The 21,027-nt window shown below is 36.8% G+C and overlaps 1 protein-coding gene across 1 annotated transcript; it reads left to right on the top strand.

Annotated features, from left to right (window-relative positions):
* Nucleotides 1-19,970: 19,970 nt before the first annotated feature.
* On the top strand, nucleotides 19,971-20,786 carry LOC149229645 (putative UPF0481 protein At3g02645). Its single transcript, XM_089381086.1, has one exon. The coding sequence runs from the start codon at nucleotides 19,971-19,973 to the stop codon at nucleotides 20,784-20,786; it is 816 nt and encodes a 271-aa protein (XP_089237212.1).
* The last annotated feature ends 241 nt before the right edge of the window (nucleotides 20,787-21,027 follow it).

Raw genomic sequence — 21,027 nt, 5'->3', positions numbered from 1 at the left:
CAGGAGCGGTGGAGATGCTAGATAAAAATCAGACTTTGAATTAAATGAAGGAGTTGCAGCTCACAGGTGTGCACTGCACCTGTAGACTGCACTCAAACAAAGAGGAGACTCTCTCTCTCGTTCACTCTACATCACATCAAATGAATATTACAATATTAAGTACATCACTAGAAATCAAGTAGTTGTAAACACACTCCTAAACTAAGGGGATACGTTACAACTATGTAACCATTTCTCCATTAATACAAAATAATATTGATTATTTTTAACTCCCCCCTTAATGGAGAAAGGGTTATTCTGCACTCCTAACATCCCTCTAAATAATTCAAACTTTACTCGCCCTAGAGGCTTAGTAAAAATATCAGCTAAATTATCACAAGTGTTACAATACTCCACACATATTTCTTTAGACTGTATCTTTTCTCGAACAAAGTGAAACTGAGTGTCAATATGTTTGGTATTTTTATGAGAAACTGGATTGTATGCAAGCTTGATTGTGCTCTGGTTGTCAGTTTTGATGCTGGTTGCTTCTTTCTGTCCTTCACCTACATCACTAAGCAATCTCCTCAACCAGATAGCTTCGCATGCGGCTGCACACAATGCTTGGTACTCAGCTTCACATGATGATAGTGCTGTAGTACTTTGCTTTCTGCTACTCCACGAAATAACCCCGGATCCAATACTAAATGTGTATCCTGTGATGGATCTTCGATCATCCAGGTTACCTGCCCAATCAGAATCTGAATAACCTGCTAAAGTAACATTAGAAATGTCAGTGTATAAAATACCATAATTACAAGTACCACTAAGGTACCTCAACACACACTTTGCTGCAATCCAGTGACTTTCAAGTGGTTTGGACATGAACTGGCTCAGCACACTAACAGAATATGCCAGATCAGGTCTAGTTGTCGTGAGATATATCAAACTTCCCACTAGCTGTCTGTACAAAGTGGCATCCACCTGTTTTGTGCCATCGTCACTGCTTAACTTTAAATTCTGTTGCAATGGTGTTGCTGTTGTTTTGCACTGCTCCATTCTGAATCTTTCCAACAGGGTTCTGGCATACTTCCCTTGAGTAAGAAAAGTTTGACCAGATTCTTTCCATACCTCCAAACCTAGGCAATAATGAAGATCTCCAAGGTCTTTCATTTCAAATACTTGTGACATTTGCTGCTTGATTTCTTTGATCAAATTATTTGCATTTCCTGTTATGATCATGTCATCCACATACAAAGAAATCAAAATAATCTGCCTCTGTTTATTTAACTTGGTATACAGGTTTGGATCGTTGAGGCTCCTATGAAAGCCATGCTGTATAAAAAATGAATCAATTTTCTCATACCATGACCTGGGTGCTTGTTTCAAACCATAAAGTGCCTTATGCAATTTACATACTAAACGCTCCTGCCCCTTTTTCACAAAACCAGGAGGTTATACTAAATATATTTCTTCCTTTAATTCACCATTCAGAAATGCAGACTTAACATCTAGCTGGTGTAGCTTCCATTTATGTTTTGTTGCTAAAGAAATTAACGTTCTAATTATATTTAATTTAGCTACAGGGGCAAAGGTGTCATCGAAATCTATTCCTTCTTGCTGTGAGTAACCCTTTGCTACCAGTCTAGCTTTGAATTTTTCTACACTCCCATCTGCATTTATATTTGGTTTATACAGCCACTTACATCCTATGGGGGTTTTTCCTTCAGGAAACTCAACTAAATCCCAAGTATGGTTTCTATATATTGATTCAATTTCCTCATGCATTGCAGCCCTCCATGCATCTGATTTACTTGCTTCTTCATAGTTTGCAGGTTCTACAATGTTTAATATTTTAGACATTAAAGCATAGTCTCTCAATTTAGCAGGTAGTCTAGTCTTCCTACCTGATCTCCTAGGTAGAGGACTTACCTCAACTCTATCTGTTTCAGTGCTTTCCAGGCTTACATCATCACTTATTATACTATCTGCTGCTTCTTCTTCTTGTTTCTGCTGCTGCTCATGCTCTTCATCTTCTTCACTGTTTACTTCTATTAACAGTGGAATGTGGCTATCACTGTTAGAATCTTCCTTTCCATCTTCAGCCTGTTCATGAAAAATAACATCTCTACTTGCAAAAACTTTATGAGTCACAGGATTATATAACTTGTATGCTTTATACTCAATACCATATCCAAAAAATATACATTTTAGGGCTTTGGGGTCTAACTTCTTCCTATCTGCTTTCGGTATATGAGCATAAGCTTTTGACCCAAATATTCTTAAATGACTAACTGCTAGCTTGAGTCCAAACAATGCTTCAAAAGGGGTTTTGAAGCCTAGACATTTAGTAGGACTCCTATTCTTTAAATAAACAACAGTGTTAATAGCTTCTGCCCAAAGACCATTTGATAGACCCTTACCTTGAAGCATACTTCTGGCGCACTCCACAAGGGTTCTGTTCTTCCGTTCTGCTACTCCATTCTGCTATGGAGTGTGTGGCACTATGAATTCTGCATAATCCCATGCTGCTTGCAGAAGTTCATGAACTCTCCTAACCTGTATTCTCCCCCTTGGTCCGAGCAGAGAATCTTTATCCTTTTTCCTGTTTGGTTCTCTATCATAGATTTAAACTCTTTAAAGTAACAAAAGGCTTGACACTTTTTACTTAGAAAGTACACCCACGAAAACCTAGTGCAATCATCTGCAAACAACAGAAAGTAATATGCTCCTCCTAAAGACCTAGTTTGCATAGGTCCACAAATATCTGTATGCACTAGTTCTAGAATGTCTCTTTCCTTTCTGTTGACATGCAAAGGGAACTCTTCTTTATGCATTTTCCCTAATGCACATCCATCACATTCTAGCTTGACATTATGAAAGACAGGGAGTCCATCGACCATACCTTTCTTCTGAAGTAAGATGAGGTCTTGCAAATTGAGATGGCTGAATCTCTGATGCCAGAGATTTTCCACTGTTGATTCAGCTGCAACCATTGCTTGTCGTGGCATACTCTTTGCATCCAATCTATACAAGTTCCCCACGTGCACTCCTGTTGCAACTGTTACCATCTAGCTATCCTTAATGACACAATTATTCTTAAAGAATTGCACTTGCATGCCCTGGTCTATAATCATTGAGACAAAGATCAAATTTTTCTTAATTCCTGGAACATATAATACATTTTTAAGATGTTTAATGTCACCACTAGGTAGCTTCACAGGAATGTCACCATATCCTTTGATCTCATACCCACTGTCATCTCCTAGATAAATTTTTGATCCACATGCAATTTCTTCAAGAAATTCAAAACAGTCCTTCTTACTAGTCATGTGTGAGGATGCGCCAGAGTCGACATACCATATGTCGTCCTCATCTCCCTTTGATGCTGAAAGAGCACAATCGACTATGAATAGTCGAAGATCATGGCTGTGGTCCTCCTCTTCTCCAGCAAAACAGCCCTAGTGTTTCCTCTGTTTGCTTCTTCTTTCATCCGCCTGCCTCTTATAGCATTCTTTAATCTGATGACCAGGTTTTCCATAGTAAAAACATTTCTTAACATAATTATCAGTGATACCTTTAAATGATCTCTTTTGAAATGTGTTGGCTCCTTTCTGCTACTGCTGCTGCGGTTGCTAGTGTTGATGTTGGTGCTGGTGTTGCTTCCCTCTGTACTGTCGCCTTTTTGCCATCAGAGCAAGATCATTGCTCTGAGTTTTTAGATTCTATTGTCGCTCCTCCTCCTGGAGCAGAATCGCTGTCAGCGCATCAAATGAAGGGGATTTTTCTCTTGCTGACAGTCTTGTGATGAACGTCTGGTATTCATCAGTCATTCTGTTCAATGTGAGTGTGACCAGATCTGAGTCGGACACCTTCTCTCCAATAGCTCCCAATTTGTCACTCAAGTCCTTAACTCTGGCCATGAATCCAGCAACGGACTCATTCTCCTCCATCTTCAATGCAAATAGTTTTCCCTTGAGTGCCAGAACACGATTTGTATTCTGAGTCTCATACAAGTTCTTGATCGTTGTCCAAATATCAGCGACCGATTTGGATTCTCTGATATGTGGGATAATATTGTCCTTGACGGACATCTTTAATATAACCTTTGCTTTCATTTCCCTTTTATCCTAGTCTTGTTCTTAGGTCGTTGTTCCAGATCTCTGCTCATCTCCCATGATGATCGACCATTCATTTACGCTCTCCAGCAAAGTTTGCATTTTGAACTTCCAGTTGGAGAAATTCGTTCCATCGAGTTTGCCAGACTCGTGGAGATATGATTCTATACTGTTATTCATTTCTATCCAACTGAACACTTCAATCGACCACCACTGGGCAAGTCCAATCTGTTGCCACCAAACAGATCAGGAACTTCAATGTGCCACCACCGGGCAAATCCGATCTGCTACCACCGAACAGATCAAAAACAACTCCAATGCGCCACCACTGGGCAAATCCGATCTGCTGCCACCAAACAGATCGAGGAGCTGCACTGCGCCACCACCGGGCAAATCCGATCTGCTACCACCGAACAAATCACAGAGCTCTAATTCGCCACCACCGGGCAGGTCCGATCTGCTACCACCGAGCGGATCACAGAACCTCAATTCGCCACCACCGGGCAAATCAAATCTGCTGCCACCGAGCAGAAATCTCCACGTGCCACCACCGGGCAAAACTAATCTGCAAAAGATTGCAGATTTCTCAAAGAGAAAAAGGTTGGCACTTTTTTCTAGTCAAAGGCGCTTCTTCACAGCGAAAAATCTGTGCGAGGCAAGTTTTCTGGCGCAACTATCAGCTAAAAATCCGTGCCAATGTACCTTTCTGGCGCGTTTATTCTCGTAAAAAACCGCACCAGCCGCTTGTTCTGTTTTTTATTGGCGCGACTGTCTGCAAAAAATCCGCGCCAACTGCTGCTTCAACCCTTTCTTCGGCTCAGAGATGATCAGTGATCTGAGACCCTTCGCTCCAGGTGTTGCTGCAGTCCACCTGATCTTACAGATTCTCCTAGCATGCTCTACTGCCACTACAACTATGTAATTAATGATGCATCCCTAAGAAAAAAAAAATTAAGGCTACCTCTACCCTAAGCTCTGATACCAAGATAAAAATCAGACTTTGAATTAAATGAAGGAGTTGCAGCTCACAGGTGTGCACTGCACCTGGAGACTGCACTCAAACAAAGAGGAGACTCTCTCTTTCGTTCACTCTACATCACATCAAATGAATATTACAATATTAAATACATCACTAGAAATCAGGTAGTTGTAAACAAACTCCTAAACTCTAGAAACAAATCCTAAACTAAGGAGATACGTTACAACTATGTAACCATTTCTCCATTAATACAAAATAATATTGGTTACTTTTAATATCAGTGAACTGCACTGCTCATCATTGGTGTCTGCCACTCCTCAATCCCACAATTTAACACGCTAACTTCCCCTCATGAAAGATGTTTTTGCTGTATTCAGTTGATGTAACACACAAAGAGACATGTCTCTCGAATCTTCGCAAAATCGACCTTTTTGAAAAAGCAAGGCCTGCGATTTACATTTACCTTTATTAAAAAAATATGAGCTGTGGACCCTCCTCGTACAGAAAGGTTTTGGTATGTTATAATTTGCTTATTTATTTTTTTAATGTTGCAACGTCAATGAAAATATATAATATATATTTTTATTGGAAAAATTATATATTTATAAGAATGTATAATATTAATTTTATGAAAAATAATTTGATATTTTATATGAATAAGAATACGTATGTTTTGATTCCTGTGGTATCGTTTAAATTTACTAATAAGTTTAAAGGTATTATAATAAAGTATTTTTTAAATTTAAATTTAGAAAAATAATAATTATTTTCCAACTATTTTTAATATATCTAATTAAAAGCAAATATAATATGTAGAATTGTTATTTGTATTTAAGTTTTATGTAAAAATTAATTAATTTTACATTTAACTTTTTTTATTACATAAAATAAAGTTGAGACATTATTATTATTATTATTGTTATTATTTTTAAAAATATAATAAGAAACTGTGACCATAGCAATCTAGGACGATTATTGTTTTTTTCAAAAAAAAAATTGATAGTTTTTCAAAGTGTTTAAAAACATAAATTTATGTTTAGCTACCTTATTGATATCAAAAGAAATGTACAACATGTTTGTGATGGTTTTTGTTACTCCTCCTCTCTCCTACCGAATATAAACAAAGGGGTTTAACTCGGTTGCCCATTCTACCAATATCAGTTATCCCTCTAATCATCATATTCCTCATCTAATGAAATGGTTTTGAGGGATTACCTACAGTAAGATTCCTGAGACAAAATATGGTAGAATAGAAAGAAAATATTCAACTCTTTAACACCCAACCTTTTTATTTTATTTTATTTTAATTGTAATTATGATAAGCATTTAATAAACCGCTATAAAACCATACAATGGACTATAATGCAACGGCATCAAAATTTATTTGACTATGGCAACCCACTACGCCAATCCAACAATGGACAAATGATATAACATTAACCACTAATAATTTCACCAGAACATATGAACATTCGAATGGCTAGATTTTGTGATGCGTTCAATCCGCTTACTCCAAATAAGGATCAACCTTTGCTGGGCAATGTGGTAGATCTGATAAATAAGGGCGCCATCATCTTACCTCCCACAATAGATGGAGAACCTTTGGCTAAATGGCCTCTTCGCCCTCGCTTCCGGTGCTTCACGACTACACAAATCAATGGATGGCCTTTTAGCCTCTACAACCCAAATTTATGTATGGAACGACCCTTTATTCATACGTTGTGTCTATGAATGACCCTTTATTCATACGTTGTGTCTATGTGGCCCTCACAATAGAGAAACATGCTTTAGTGGGTTAATGCACGTTAATAAAGCATGATGGCCCCACCCTCCAATGACCAGAGTGGTCAAAATCTCAGTAAATGGCGACCTTATGCAACATGATCCACTCCTTAGCGATGGGCTCGTGGCCTTCCAAGCATGTATGGAAAATGCTCCCTAATACTAGTGCAATGTATATATGGCTCTGCATCCCTCAACGTATTAGATCTTAGACCCAACCCTTACGCAATTCGTCAACATGATAATTCACAGATGCAATCTTTTTGCAGTGATAACGAACATGCCAAACTTCTCTGCGATTAACCTTGCCACCTTATGTCGATGCTTTTAACCAATGGCCCAATAATAATAATGTATTTGTTTCTTCAATAAAAAGAAAGGAATTAATATCTGCAAAAGATCTAGATAAGTCTTCTCGTCCTTTACAACTTACATGAACAAATCTCATAACCCTTCGATGAAATCAAAAAGATGGGAGAAATTGAACCAGCTAAGGTGGTATCTAGTATCACTCAAGTTGGGTATCCAACTAGGGTGAGATAGGATCCCATCGAAGCTAGCCTGAGGATCTCACCTAAAACCCTCACTTGTAGAAAACTCGTCTAGCTTCCAAATCAAATGCCAAGAGAGAAAATCAAATTACATACCTTCCCTTCGTCCTTCCTTGTTATAGATTTCGATTGGGTTGTTTCCAAATTTATACAACTGACCATAATACCATCGACTAATACCACCGACAAATACCATCAAAAAATACGTTATGAAAATACCACTTCTTACCTAATTATTTACTAAAATCCATTATTTTTCCCTTTTTTATTATAAATCAAGGATCCCCTTTTTCCAAAACTATCCCTGTCACTAGACTAAGGGAACAAAGGGCTAGTAAGGGTGACATATTCCAATAATCAGTTGGTTGGGGATATTATATTCCTTGCCACCCAAAATTGCTTTCCCTTAAGTAATTTAAGTGTTGGATGCTACAATATATGCTCTCCCTTCTACTTCAAAGTGGGTTGTCAGTAAGGCTGCATACAGATATATACTATATCTCCCACTTTGAAACTCCTCTCCACTCTTTTAAGCTGCTCAAATGCCTCTTGTGCTTCCTTTGACCATACAAAGGCTCCCTTCTTAGTGGGGTCGGTAAGCGCGACTGTCAGCTGTGAATGCCCTTTGACAAACCTTCTATAATGTGTGTAGATACCCAAGGAGCCCCACAACTTTGTTACATTCCTAGGAGTGGGCCAATTAGGGATGGCCTCAATCTTCTCCTAATGCACTTTGACCCTCTAGCCTTCGATCATGTGCCCTAGATACAACATCTATGTCAAGAAATGCTCACATTTGGAGCTTTTAGCATAGAAATACTACTCTAAATGTCATAGGTACATCCAACTATAGATCATGATGAGTGCTTGGACCCCTTCCTCTAGCTCAAATCCCCTATCCGGTGGCATATCTCTGAAAACCTTTTGGTGTGTCTGTAATAATGCCATGTTGTCAATATGTTGTTATGTTGTCTTCCCCTACATAACTCAATATTCTATTGTCCATGGGATATCCCCATGTCAATGATCTACCTCCACCCTGTTGGATGTCATGATCTTGGGCAAGTACTAATGGATCCTTTTTTGCATCACCTTCTTACCATATGGCCCTGTAAATCCATATTCAATCTCTTGATAGTTAGTTATATGTGTCCCAATTGAATATAGCCATTGGACCCCTAATACCACATGGGAATCTAGGCAATCTACTACAAAGAAGTTATCAGTAACTATGTAATTTCCCATAGTTAGACTCATGTTGGGAACTATTTTGGTGCAGGACATGTGGTTTTGTTCCTTCTTTCCAAGAATCAAGGCTGTAAATCCTCCATCAATTGTCAACCCCCTTCTAGCTTCAAACTCTGCATCAATGAAATCGTTGGAGGCCCCACCATCAACTAACAAATTCACCTTTTTCCCATGAATGATACCCTTCATCCAAAGAGTGTGATACCTCATAACTCCTGTAAGTGAGGAAATAACTCCTTCATGGGTCTCCTTTGGTAACTGCTCTACCCCCATTCCTTGTGATTCTCCCTAATCCTCCTCTGGTACTTCTCCCTCATCCTCGCTATTAGAAAATACTTCAATATAGTGGGATTTCCCTTTGAGATATCGATGCCTTGGCACCCAAGTTTCCTGAGAGGAGAAGCATAGTCTCCTCCTTCTGATGTTTCACCTGGTCTCATCATCCATCTAGTTCTTCCCTAACCATTCCTTTTGTGACTATCTAATATCTTCATCCTTCTGAGAAAAGGTTGTTTTGGGAGTGGACCTGGTCTTTGGTACTGCATCCTACATATCCTTTGCCCTGCTAATTTCACCTTGTAAGTTTTTGTGCTTATAAACTCTTACCCATCCATGCAAGGGTTCTGACAGACCTTCTATGAATAAAATAATTTTCTCGCCCATTAAAATATTAATGACCATTACAACCAATCTCTAAAAATTAGTGATATAGGCTTTGACACTTCCTATCTGTCGAAGCTGAGTTGAATCCCTAGAGTCCAACTCAAGGTCCTTCCTATCGAATCTCTCTATCCTCTTGTTGATGGTGTTGGACCCACCAACATTCAAGGGGATCTCCCAGGTAAGAAGTCCCAACTAGACCTTGGACCGTTTGTAGTAGGAGTCCCAGTAGTGGGTGGTAATGTAGTGCCGTGACCGTGGTAGTGCGTAGAGATAAGTATGATGACTTTCGTCAGAAGCAAGTGTGTGACCTTTTAGCGAGTCAAGTGAGATGCATGGGGGTTCTAACACACGAAGGTGAAAAGGAAGTGTGCCCCTTAGAAGCCTATAATAGTACACAACCTGAAAGGAACACACGAGCGAAATGACATCGCAAATTGAAATGCAGAATAGTCCACAAAAGAAAGTGACAGGTTAATCCAATAACAAGCATTTCAATAAGATTCATACAATTGCATACAAAGAAGTCCATAAGAAAAATCGTAAGTTAAACAACATACATTGTTAAAGAAACCAGAATAGTCCAACTACAATAAAAACATATGCATTAAAGTGTGTTGGATCAGTTATTATTCTTATAAGTGAAAGGTCCATCCATACATACACCATTGACAGCTACTAGCCCCAATAGTGGAAGATTACAATCAAGAACACCTGCTCCTCCAAAGAGGTATACTCGCTCTATGTTGTGGAGAATCCAAGACTCGTCACAATACTCCCAACCCTTCTCTAAGCCTAATCCTAGGCAAAATTTTGACTCCCAAAATCCAATTCTATGAGTTATGAGGTTCTATTTATAACAAAGGGTGGGGTGACCCTTGACATTCCCCGTGTGACTCTTTGACTACCCTCGTGACTCTTAACTTCTTTACAAATAACTCATTACATTACATAGTGATTGTTCACATTCCATTAATGACACTTGGAATTTCACTTACAACATATTTACAAATAATATACATTTTCCACACGTACCCATGTGAGACAAAATAGGCTAGAGAAAACCTAACAAGACAAAACACTATGACTCAAAAGTTTGGGGAAATACCAACTCGGCAACATCCACTTGATGACTTTCGGTGACATATTGATACCAAGCTTGGTAATGTGCTATGGTGTCCCCATACTGCTTGATAATGTCTTTCTCATAACGGACTCTTACCTCCATAGCCTCTGGGTATATAGTCTTGGAAACCTTATCTAACTCATCCTGAAGCATGCACAACATGGTCTTGACTACAGTAAGACCACAAATGTACTTCTCCATGTTTTCTGCGCTCAAATCCAAGTCATCGTTGGTGGCCTCTCGCTTTATTTGCTCCATGTACCTGTCAATCTCTAGCTAGACTTGGTTCTTCTTCTTAGCATCGATGAGGGAACCAATTGATAGGATCTTGTGTGTTCTCACCATGACATCCAAACTCTTATACAACCGTGCATATGAAGCTTGTATGCTATTGATGAACGGAGCGAGTTGCTCATAGTTTTGGATCAACATCTAGATCCTTTCTTTGTCTAGCTTTGCCTGCAACATAATCATCTTTGACAAGTGAAGCGCGGCTCTCTTGTACCTCATTGTCCATTCTTACACATGGGCGATGGCAGCATGTATGTCCCTAAGAGTCTGGACAATATTTTTGTGCTGCCACTGGAATATGAGTTACAATATGAGTTTATTTTTTGCTTTATATTCAATTTACCTTTACCCCTTTGAACCATTACTAATAATAAATATCTTCTATTATAACTTTTAATTTCAACCAAAATGTAGTTAACACTAACACATCCCGTGGGACATCAAATTCCAGGCAAACATGAAAATATCTAAAGACATCTATTCGTTTTTAAAGGTTGGTGAAACGTTCGTCCCTTCCGGAAGAATCGTTGAATGAAAAGCACAAAGTGTGAGAGAATATTTAATAAATAAATGTGTAACTTTTACATTTGTGGCCTTGGGAGAATGATAAATTGATTGATTAAAGAGAGTATGACATTGAGGATACTTGAAGGAGACGGCAGAGCCGAGTGGAGGAACACTACGAAAGCAACCAACCAGCTCTGTTTTCTCACTGCGCCATGCCGATAGTCGACCTATTGTCATCATACAGGGGCGCATCAATAGGCTGCGATATCTATAGAACCTATGCATGTCAGTTTTAACTATTTCTCGCCACGTTCCCCCTGTTACACTTACCGACAGTCGAATCTTGTCTGAACGTGGCGCCATATGCATGGCTGCATTGTGACTCGCTCATGCTCTTTTACACCTATTATAGTTTGCCTGCATAGTTTTCATTTTTTTTAACACCTTATCAGAAGCTTTAATATTCTATAAATCCTCATCTCCAACAGTTTTAGAAGGTTTGGCTCGGCCTTTCCTACTCTGCGCACTTTAGAGCGGGGTTGGCTCTGCTCATTGGCTTGTTTTATCTCACTCTATATCCCCCATGCTCAGAGAGTCATGTTTTCATTGTCCTGAGTTTTTTTGACGATTTATGCACCTGGTTCAAGCCTTCTGTTTCAGGTTTGCTAGCGTTCCTGCGGCGCTCTTCCCTCGGCTCTTGCTTGGTAAAAGGTCAGTTTTCGAATATCTCGTTTTATATATGGTAATGCTAGATACATTGAAATACATAATCCAGAGTTATATTGCTATCAAGAATGATAGTGCAGTGCTTATAAAACGTTCCTTTAATTCCTTTCCTGGATTTTCTGTTGGCTTAATGTGCAAGGTATAGGCTATTCTTGGTTATTTTTACCTTGATGAATCTTGTTTAAATTTGTGAACGGGCTATCTGTTGTTTGTTTCATAAATCTTATTCGCCTCCCATGTTCTGGTCTATCTCTTCCGAATGGTTTTGGATTTCCATGAAAAATTTCAGGAAATATTTTGTTATTACGAGACCATGCTCAAATTTTCGTTTTAAGATAGGCCCTTGGTGGTGCATATACGAAATTTTTTGTTGCTGTATTGTATGCCCGGGTGCATCCTCATGAATTGTATACATCTCCTTTCAATGTTTCCTTCCAATATCCTCTGCTTTTCGTACTTTTAGTACTGCCGAACCTCATCTCTTCTTTGACTATTTATGGTCCTTTTTCTCAAACCTTACCTCTTTCTATTAATACCTGGAGATATCTTGTCCTGGTTTTTTTTTCTCCTCGGTATTTGTCCTGCTCTCACGGGGATCTGAGTCGACCTTTTTCATTACTCTGATTGATGACTATATCCCGAGGTGGCTATATTATCTGAAATTAGATATATCTATCCTTTTGGCCCGTGCCTATTTTAATTCCTTAATCTTGTCGCCCTTTGGGAAGTTGGGCTATTACTGTCTGCTGAGATGGAGATACTCCACGTGGAATCCGACACGTCGGATTTAGTAAAAGCTGCCATGGAGGTAGAAGCATTAGATTTTGGCACTATTAAATCATCATGCTGGCACTCCAAGCTGGTGGATCACTTGCAATCTTCCCTACATGTTCCTAGTCTGAGCGCATGCAAACCATGAATGAAAGATTCACCAAACAGATCAACGTGCATGTGGGTGAGGCAGTTCGTCGGTTTGGTGAATGTCTGTGAAAAGCAGTTTCATGCATGTGACAGCAGTGAGATAGCAATGAAAGCTAAAACAGAGCTAGGAAAAGCTAGTATATATGTAAACGACAACAAGCGTTCAAAGAAATCAAGCAAACAATAATCCCACAAGCGAAAACACAAAAAGTGACAGAAATGCAACAGAAGGCATGGGAAGCGGTCTTACCCCAAAACCGCTGAGCTGAATGTGCCAACTACTCCTAGATATGATGTAGGATGTTAGAGCTGCAAGGTTGATGTGAGGAATGAGCTCTGCAGCGTCCGGTTGATGAGTTTTGATAACATCGAGGTTGTGATGCGCATGACACGAATCTAGGGGAAGCGACACTTGGTGGGAGGTTTCGGAATTGCTCCTTGCATGTACCCTCCATTTGCTAAACATAGATCTCTGAAACAAGGGATGCCTTTGCATGCTGTCTTGGGAGAAGCAAACCATGCATGCAAGTTTGTTTTGCTCAGTCCTAGAGGCAACCGGTCAACGCAGATGCACATGTAAGAGATTGCTCGACTCCTCGAGAAAAATGTCCATTTCTAGCTGGGAGATAGGCTGGCCGCCCAGGAGATTTGCACAATTTTTGGGCAGAGCAGCTCACTACTGCCCAGATTTATGAAAATTATGGGTTGAGCAACCTTGCTGGGGAAATTTGCACAAATCCTGCTGGGAGTGTTGGCAGGAAAGATTGTGCAATCCTGGAGCCCAATAGGTTGCCAAAGAGGATTGCACAATTTCTGGAGGGAAGGCTGGTTACCCTCCATAAATGCGTAATTTTCAAGGGGAATATGCTCAGACTGTAGCTCGACCAAGTCTAGGTGAACAGCTTGTGAGGGGAATGGATCAAGCTGTGACCGACAGGCTGCCTTTGTGCAAGAAAGACACTGAAGCTTGTGAACTTGATGAAGCAAGGAAAGCTGCTGTGAAGGTTGGAAGGGAGGCTCCTAAACGAGGCTAAGGAAAAATTTTGGAGGGTGGTTGTAGCTGCTACAATAGGGCACAAGTTTGTATGTGTGTTACAGAGAAACCTAAAGCTTATGTGGGAGAATTGGGGTGTTGATATCTTGGCATGTTTACATTGAGGTCATTTACTTATATATCTCAGTTTTCAGTATATATCACATTATGCTGAGTTTAAGCAAAATGGTTAAGTAGTAGCAATAGTAGAAGGGCCCTTGGCCTTCCTGTAGCCACTGATTCAATTTCATGCAGTCATAGTATAAATTTAGTTTTGAAAAATTGGGTTTGCTCTACTGGTTCAACAAAGCTAAGGTTTCTTCCATTGCACTATACTCGTCCAATTTCCATTGAGTTATCATAGAACCCTAACCCTACTAGTAAGATGTAGCCATTCCAAAAGTGAGGCCTTTAACAACCTGATTCATACTGGCATCTAGCTTATTTGTCAGTTTTTCAAGTTGCGATGCTCAAAAGTAATATGTTTGTGCATTTCTTCCCCGAACAAAATCACATTCTATTTTCCATATTTGCCAAACTTTCTTGTCAAGATATTTGGTTTAAGGAAGCTCGTGTTGACCTCCCACGCTATGTTGAGAACGTGGGGCTAAATAAGCACCAAGAAATATTTGAGCCCTGATTTTCACTAGATCAAAATGAATAAAGCTCTTTTCTATGCCACTCTGAAGCAGGTTTAAAACATAATCCGCAAGTTTTTTCACTTTCTCTAGTAGCTGAAGTATGTAGGAATTGCATCAGCAAGTGTTCTAATGCTAAGGACTCAAGAATCCAAGGCCACCACCACCAGAGAAGACAATTTTTCTAATATAAACATGGTGTGCTTGGCTTCATGATAAAGAAAGATATATTCTGGGAAATTCTATACATCAAATGCTCATTCTGTTGATCCTAATGGTGTTGCATCATTTCCATACACAACAATACATAATTTCTAATTCCAGAGAGGGATTTGCGTTAGTAAAGAAATTGGGGGTATATGGCGAGCTTGCTTAATGCAAGGGCTTATATAAAAGTTTTTTGAAACAATAAAATCTACAAATTATATCCTTCTAGAGAGTAGTTCCATACTTTGTGTCAGCATGATTGAGGTTTTTCGGGTCGAACTTGAATTCCAATTACATCTAGATGGGAAAACGGTATTGACTAGTTTCTTTCAAATTTACAATTAGTGCAATTAGACCATCATTGTTCACGCCTATGCTTGACATGATACATGAAGTTTCAACGGAACAAATGCATGCAGGATGAAGTTGAAGGATTCATAAAATTAGTATCCAGTAGGAATATGAAGGCCAATGTAAGCTGGAGTATGCTTGATATTTTTTTCTATGCCTAACAGCAAGGTAACCCTAGGCCTACCCTGTCCTGAGTTTCAGAGCAGCAAGGAATGGGGAAGCAGGCTTTGAACACACTAGGAAGTTTCCTCTTTATTTACATCCCTATTTTTCAAATATGTGTCATCATGCATGCAGAGTCTCCTTTGTATATACCTTCATTTTTCTTTTGAGATTATTTTGTCTTCACTGTCATTATTCATGAAACTGCAACAAATATAAATTGTTTTTCTTACTGTTATCTATGAAGTAATTTTGTAAGATTTCCATTATTAATGAAGATGAGTGATTAATAAATTCATCGCTGAAGGATTCTATCTTGATATGCAATTCAATATCCTTCTAACATTTTTCTCTGGTGATGTGCATAATAAAAAAAAAACTTTGTTCGTATTAAAATGAATCCTCGATGTTGCGTGAGGAGAGTATTGTCTATCACGCTATTTAGGTCCATGATTACTGAGATGTACTAGCGAAAAATTAGAGTTTTTCGCCATGTGAATATTTTATGAGATTTTATGAGAGCTAACGAAGTTGTTAAGATTAAAACATTCAATTTCGAAGAATGACAAAGACCATCGTAAAAGTCATTATCACATAACTACACGAGTCATTTTTCAGTTACTCAAAATACGGTGATCCTTCATGGGATCATGTTGAACACCAAGATTGAACTGTCATTTATGTATTTTGAGCATCATATTCCTAATTGAGGCTTTCATGTTGTTTCTCTCGCGAATTAAAGTGAACCGGAAGATATGAGTTCTATCTTAGGTTTCAGTGTATATGAATGGTATGTTTCGATGTAGTTTTTGATAAATGAAATTAGCAAGGGAAGTGGAAGTTTAGGTTAAGGTTAATTTTAATGTTGGATGGAAAAATAATTTATGATTTTATCAAAATTTCATGAAAATCTATTTTAAAATATTATTTGTTAACTAATAATCACTCAATACAGAAATTATGGATTACATGCATTAATAATTATGCTGAGAATGGCTTAAAACTTCATCCACTATATTATTATTATTATTATTTTGATATTGCTTTCTCCATCATATTATTATCTTTTATTATTGCTTTATTTCTTACCATATTATTATCTTTTGTTATTGCTTTATTTCTTAACCTAATGTCAGTGCACATTCTAAATACTTCTTGCATATAGTTGCTTATGTTGTTGGCAAGTTGAGAATTCACAAGCCTTGAACTGATGTGTTTTAGATGTTAGTGGGAAAAATGGGGCATAATCACTCAACTACAACCAACAACTTAGACTTTAGAGGAATTAATGACACAAACTAGAATAATTTTTCTGTGGTCTATTTTATCTCACCAACAATATCAAGAATCACGCAAAATAACACAAAAGCCATTGTAATAGTTCGTCGCCCATCTTTCACAAACAAAACAAGAATTATAATAAGAAATATATCATTGGTGAGTCACAGACATGGTTTCTTTCACAAACAAAACAAGAATTATAATAATAAATATATCATTGATGAGTCACACACATGGTTTCTCAAAATGACAATGCTATGGAAATGTTTACTTATTGTAAATGTCTTTCGTAAATGTGATGGTGGCTTTTCAAATATAACGTCAATGGCCTCGATACACATCTCTTAAGGCCCTTCCGTGACTAGCACACCAGTGTCAAAGAAACCCTGGAGTATGCATTCACACTATGTAAAATTAAACGGGGTGAAATGTTCGCATGTAAAATTGTGAAAATTTTGATTATTATTTTGAAATTCTATATTTAAAATTAAACAGGGTATAAGATTTAGAGTTTTTTTTATTACAATTTTTTTGTGCATGTAAAATTTTAATAAAAATGAATATTTGCTTGTCATTGTTATGGTGCATGTAATTAAATTTATTTAGTTATTTGTATTTTATAAATAAAAATTTATGATTATTTGTATTATTAAAAGTTTTTTTTTTTTGAAATGATGTAGTTGATTTCAAATTTTAAAATTTAATTATGAGTTTATTTTTTGCTTTACTTTTGGGGAGATGATTTTCCCAAATATTCTATTCCTTCGCTATACCTTTACCTTTTTTAGACCATTACTAATAATAAATATCTTCTATTATAACTTCTAATTTCGACCCAAATGTAGAGAACACATCCCATGGGAAATCAAATTCCAGGGAACGTGAAAATATCGAAACACAGTTATTTGTTTTTACAGGTTGGTGAAACGTCCGTCCCTTCCGGAAGAATTATTGAACGAAAAGCGCGAAGTGTGAGAGAATGTGTAACTTTTTACGTGGATAGCATCCTCGTCTCAATCACGGGCCATATGCCCACCTCAGATTAAACCATGGTCTGATCTGTTTTCTATACTTCGTCTTCTTGGTCCTTTTTCGCACAATGTCGGTGTTTTTATAGGTATTTGGCGTGCTGTTCTGTCTAAGTGATTCAATAGTTTTCAATTCAGTTTTTGATCCATCCCCTGGAGGCGTAATAGGTCCGCTTCCCCTTATGAAGCGCTCTGTCAAGTTTTGATCCATCCCCTGGATGCGTAATAGGTCCGCTTCCCCTTATGAAGCGCTCTGTTAAGTTGATGATGGTCTTCAAGCGTTTTAGTTTCACTCAGTTTCGCGATGGGTGATTTGTCATTTTTGCTGGTTTTATTATGATTGGATGCAGGGGTTTATATGCTGTCGCAACAGCCAATCTTGCTGGTTTTGTTTTAGCTGTTTATCTCTGATTTTGATATGTAAACAGATCATTATATTTCCGGAATATAACATATTTTGATTTTTCGTCCGAAAAAAAGCATTGCGAGAATGATAAATTCATTGATTAAAGAGAGACCAATTATTTATGGTTATGATTGTTTTGTTTCTTTGAGTGTAGGGTCAACCCTGTGCCGTAAGGGGAGATATGGTGACAACTGAGACACATAAAGCTTTACTCCTATCTTCTTTAATTTAAATATTTTAATTCTAATTTATTAACCGTTATGTTTTTTTTTAAATAAGAAAATTCATTAACACAAAGTATTTTGTAAGAGTAAATAAACCAGTTTGACTATGTTATGTTTTTTTTAATTTTTGGGATCTTAATATTGTGATTTTTTATTATTCTTTACAGAATAAATCAGTTGACTATGCTGTGTTATTTATTTTTTGGTATCTTAATGCCAAAAAAATTATAATTGTGATTTTTTATTATTTTTACAAAATACACTAGTTTGATTACGCTATGTTTTTTCATTTCTATGGGATTTTAATAAAAAAAAAAAATATTTTTAGTTTTTTATTATTCAAAATGAAGTTTAAAAAGTGTAAACTTATTATTTCTAGAAGTATAAAATTTACATAAAAATATTATTGAAAAAATTAAAAAGATGTAATAATTAAATAACATAAAAATTTAAATAAATTATTTCATTTGATATAGTTTTTTTTAATAGTGATGATTTTATATTTTCATTTTTAAATAATACACAGTAATAATTATTTAATATTCATCTTTTTACTATTTAAAAATAAATTATAATATATATATTTTTTTTAATTTAAAACTTATATTTTATGTAGAAATAAATTAAAATAAAGGAACAAAAATTATGAGGCAGCTATAAAGATTTTAATAAATTTTTTTGGCTGTACTTTTATTTTGATATTGAGTTTAAAGTGAAAGTGGAGAAGATAGGGGAGAAATTTTATAAAGTTGTTTCCAATATTTTGGAATAGTATAATTTTTTTAAAGATTATTCTATTTTGATATTGAGTTTAAAGTGAAAGTGGAGAAGATAGGGGAGAAATTTTATAAAGTTGTTTCCAATAATTTGGAATGGTATAATTATTTTTTAATGATTATTATTATATAATTATCATTATTTTTTTTGGAAAAATTAAACATAATTTATATATTTTTAATTATTTATTAAATCAAATATTATATTATATATTTATTTTATTTAAAAAAAGGTAAATATTTATTTTTTATTATTAAATTTAATTAATTGATTTTTTTTATTATTAAAATCCAAAATTTTATTATATTTTAATAATCAATTAATAACAATAAATTTAAAAATTTTACATTATTATATGTTTTTAAATATTAAATAATTAATTGTGAATAAGAAATATTTTTAATTAGTTAAAAATAATATTAAATATTTTTCAAGAATAAAAATAAAAGATATTTTTATAATAAATTATACAAATTTTGTTTTTTTATAATAATACAGATTATTTTAAACATTATAACATTACTTTAAATAATAAAAATATAATATTAGTATTACACATTTTAATATTATATATAAAACTTTGTTAATATTTAAATAAGTTTTATGGTTAAATATGTGGGGATGTTAAAAGTTTAAATTCAAAAACAAATAGAATAGGTTTACTTTTACAAAAAATCATCGTGCAGAGGGTCCTACGAATAATTCCCACCCTAGCAAAGCAAAGCAAATTATTTAAAAGCCTTTTTTTTCTAAATTAAATAAGATTTGTTTTTATATAATAATAAAGCTGAACTGTGGTGCTCAGAAGACCTGAGGTAATATAATATAAGTAAGGCTCACTTGTCCAAGCACTTCGATTGTATTCATTGCCCAAATTCTGCATTGAAGCGCTTGCCATACTGTCCCTTGGTATACAGTCTGAAAACAGGTTGCTAGTTGATGCAGACATTTAAAGAAGTAGAGGTGGACACTGTTATGGCGGAACCTGTTGCGTTTCGTAGTGAGTGGGTTGTTCAAATTAAAGCGATGCTCCATGACGACGATGATGAGAATTGTGAAGCAAATGGTAATGGGATTGGCCGAGCAAAGGCGGATGCGATCCTGCGAGTGCCCACGCCTCTGCTGAAGACGAAACCAGAGGCTTATATTCCGCAGTTTCTGTCGATTGGGCCTTACCACCATTCCAGTCTGGAGAAAGATATTGAATCTTCATGTGCTGAACGTAAGATCTCAACGGCGGAGATGTACAAAGCCAAGTCCGCGGCCAGGCTGTCGCAGGAACTGCGCCAAGGTGCAGGTAAGGGTTTCAATTCTATAGTTGACATGATGGAAGAGATGCGGGCAGAGATAGAGCGTTTCTATCACTTGCCACCCAGTGAGAGTAGAGACGCGGAGAATTCCCAGAACTTCGCTCTGATGATGGCGATAGATTCATCCTTTCTCTTACATTTCTTAATCTTCCTCTCGACTAAGACTTGTGATGAGAAAAAGAAAATCTTCCGCTCTACACCTCGTGAAGAAAATGAAATGATCGAATCAGCTTCCAGTCTCATGATCGAATTAGGTCCGCTTCATGAGTGTATAAAGTGTGATATTCTGAAGCTGGAGAATCAAATTCCGTTGGCAGTCCTCAAAGGAGTTTTCGAGAACATCGATGGAAGTGATTTCGATCAACTGTTGCAGAAGACGACGATGGAACTGTCTCCTTTCTGGGCACACGTTTGTAATGATGGTGACAAAGCAAATAATGATGAAAAGCATTTACTGGGTTACATGCACGGCAGCGCCTAACGAGCCATATATCAAGTATTAAATGCACCCGGAGATGCACGCGATATAGCTCGTTAACACGCAAAATGCCTTTTTTTATTTAGTGACGAGTTTTGCATTTTGCGTGTTAACGAGCTATATCGCATGCATCTCAGGGTGCATTTAATACTTGATATATGACTCGTTAGGCGCTGCCTTACATGCACGCATTCATTGCGCCAATTCTACAAATGCCAAGTGAGGATGAGAAGCAGAAGCCGCG

This window comes from Pinus tabuliformis, chromosome J (assembly GCF_031772625.1).
Source record: "Pinus tabuliformis cultivar Carrire ecotype Pingquan chromosome J, CPIR1, whole genome shotgun sequence".
Lineage (NCBI taxonomy): Eukaryota > Viridiplantae > Streptophyta > Pinopsida > Pinales > Pinaceae > Pinus > Pinus tabuliformis.
The sequence above is the reverse complement of the archived record's forward strand: the minus strand, read 5'-3'. Positions and strand labels throughout refer to the sequence as shown.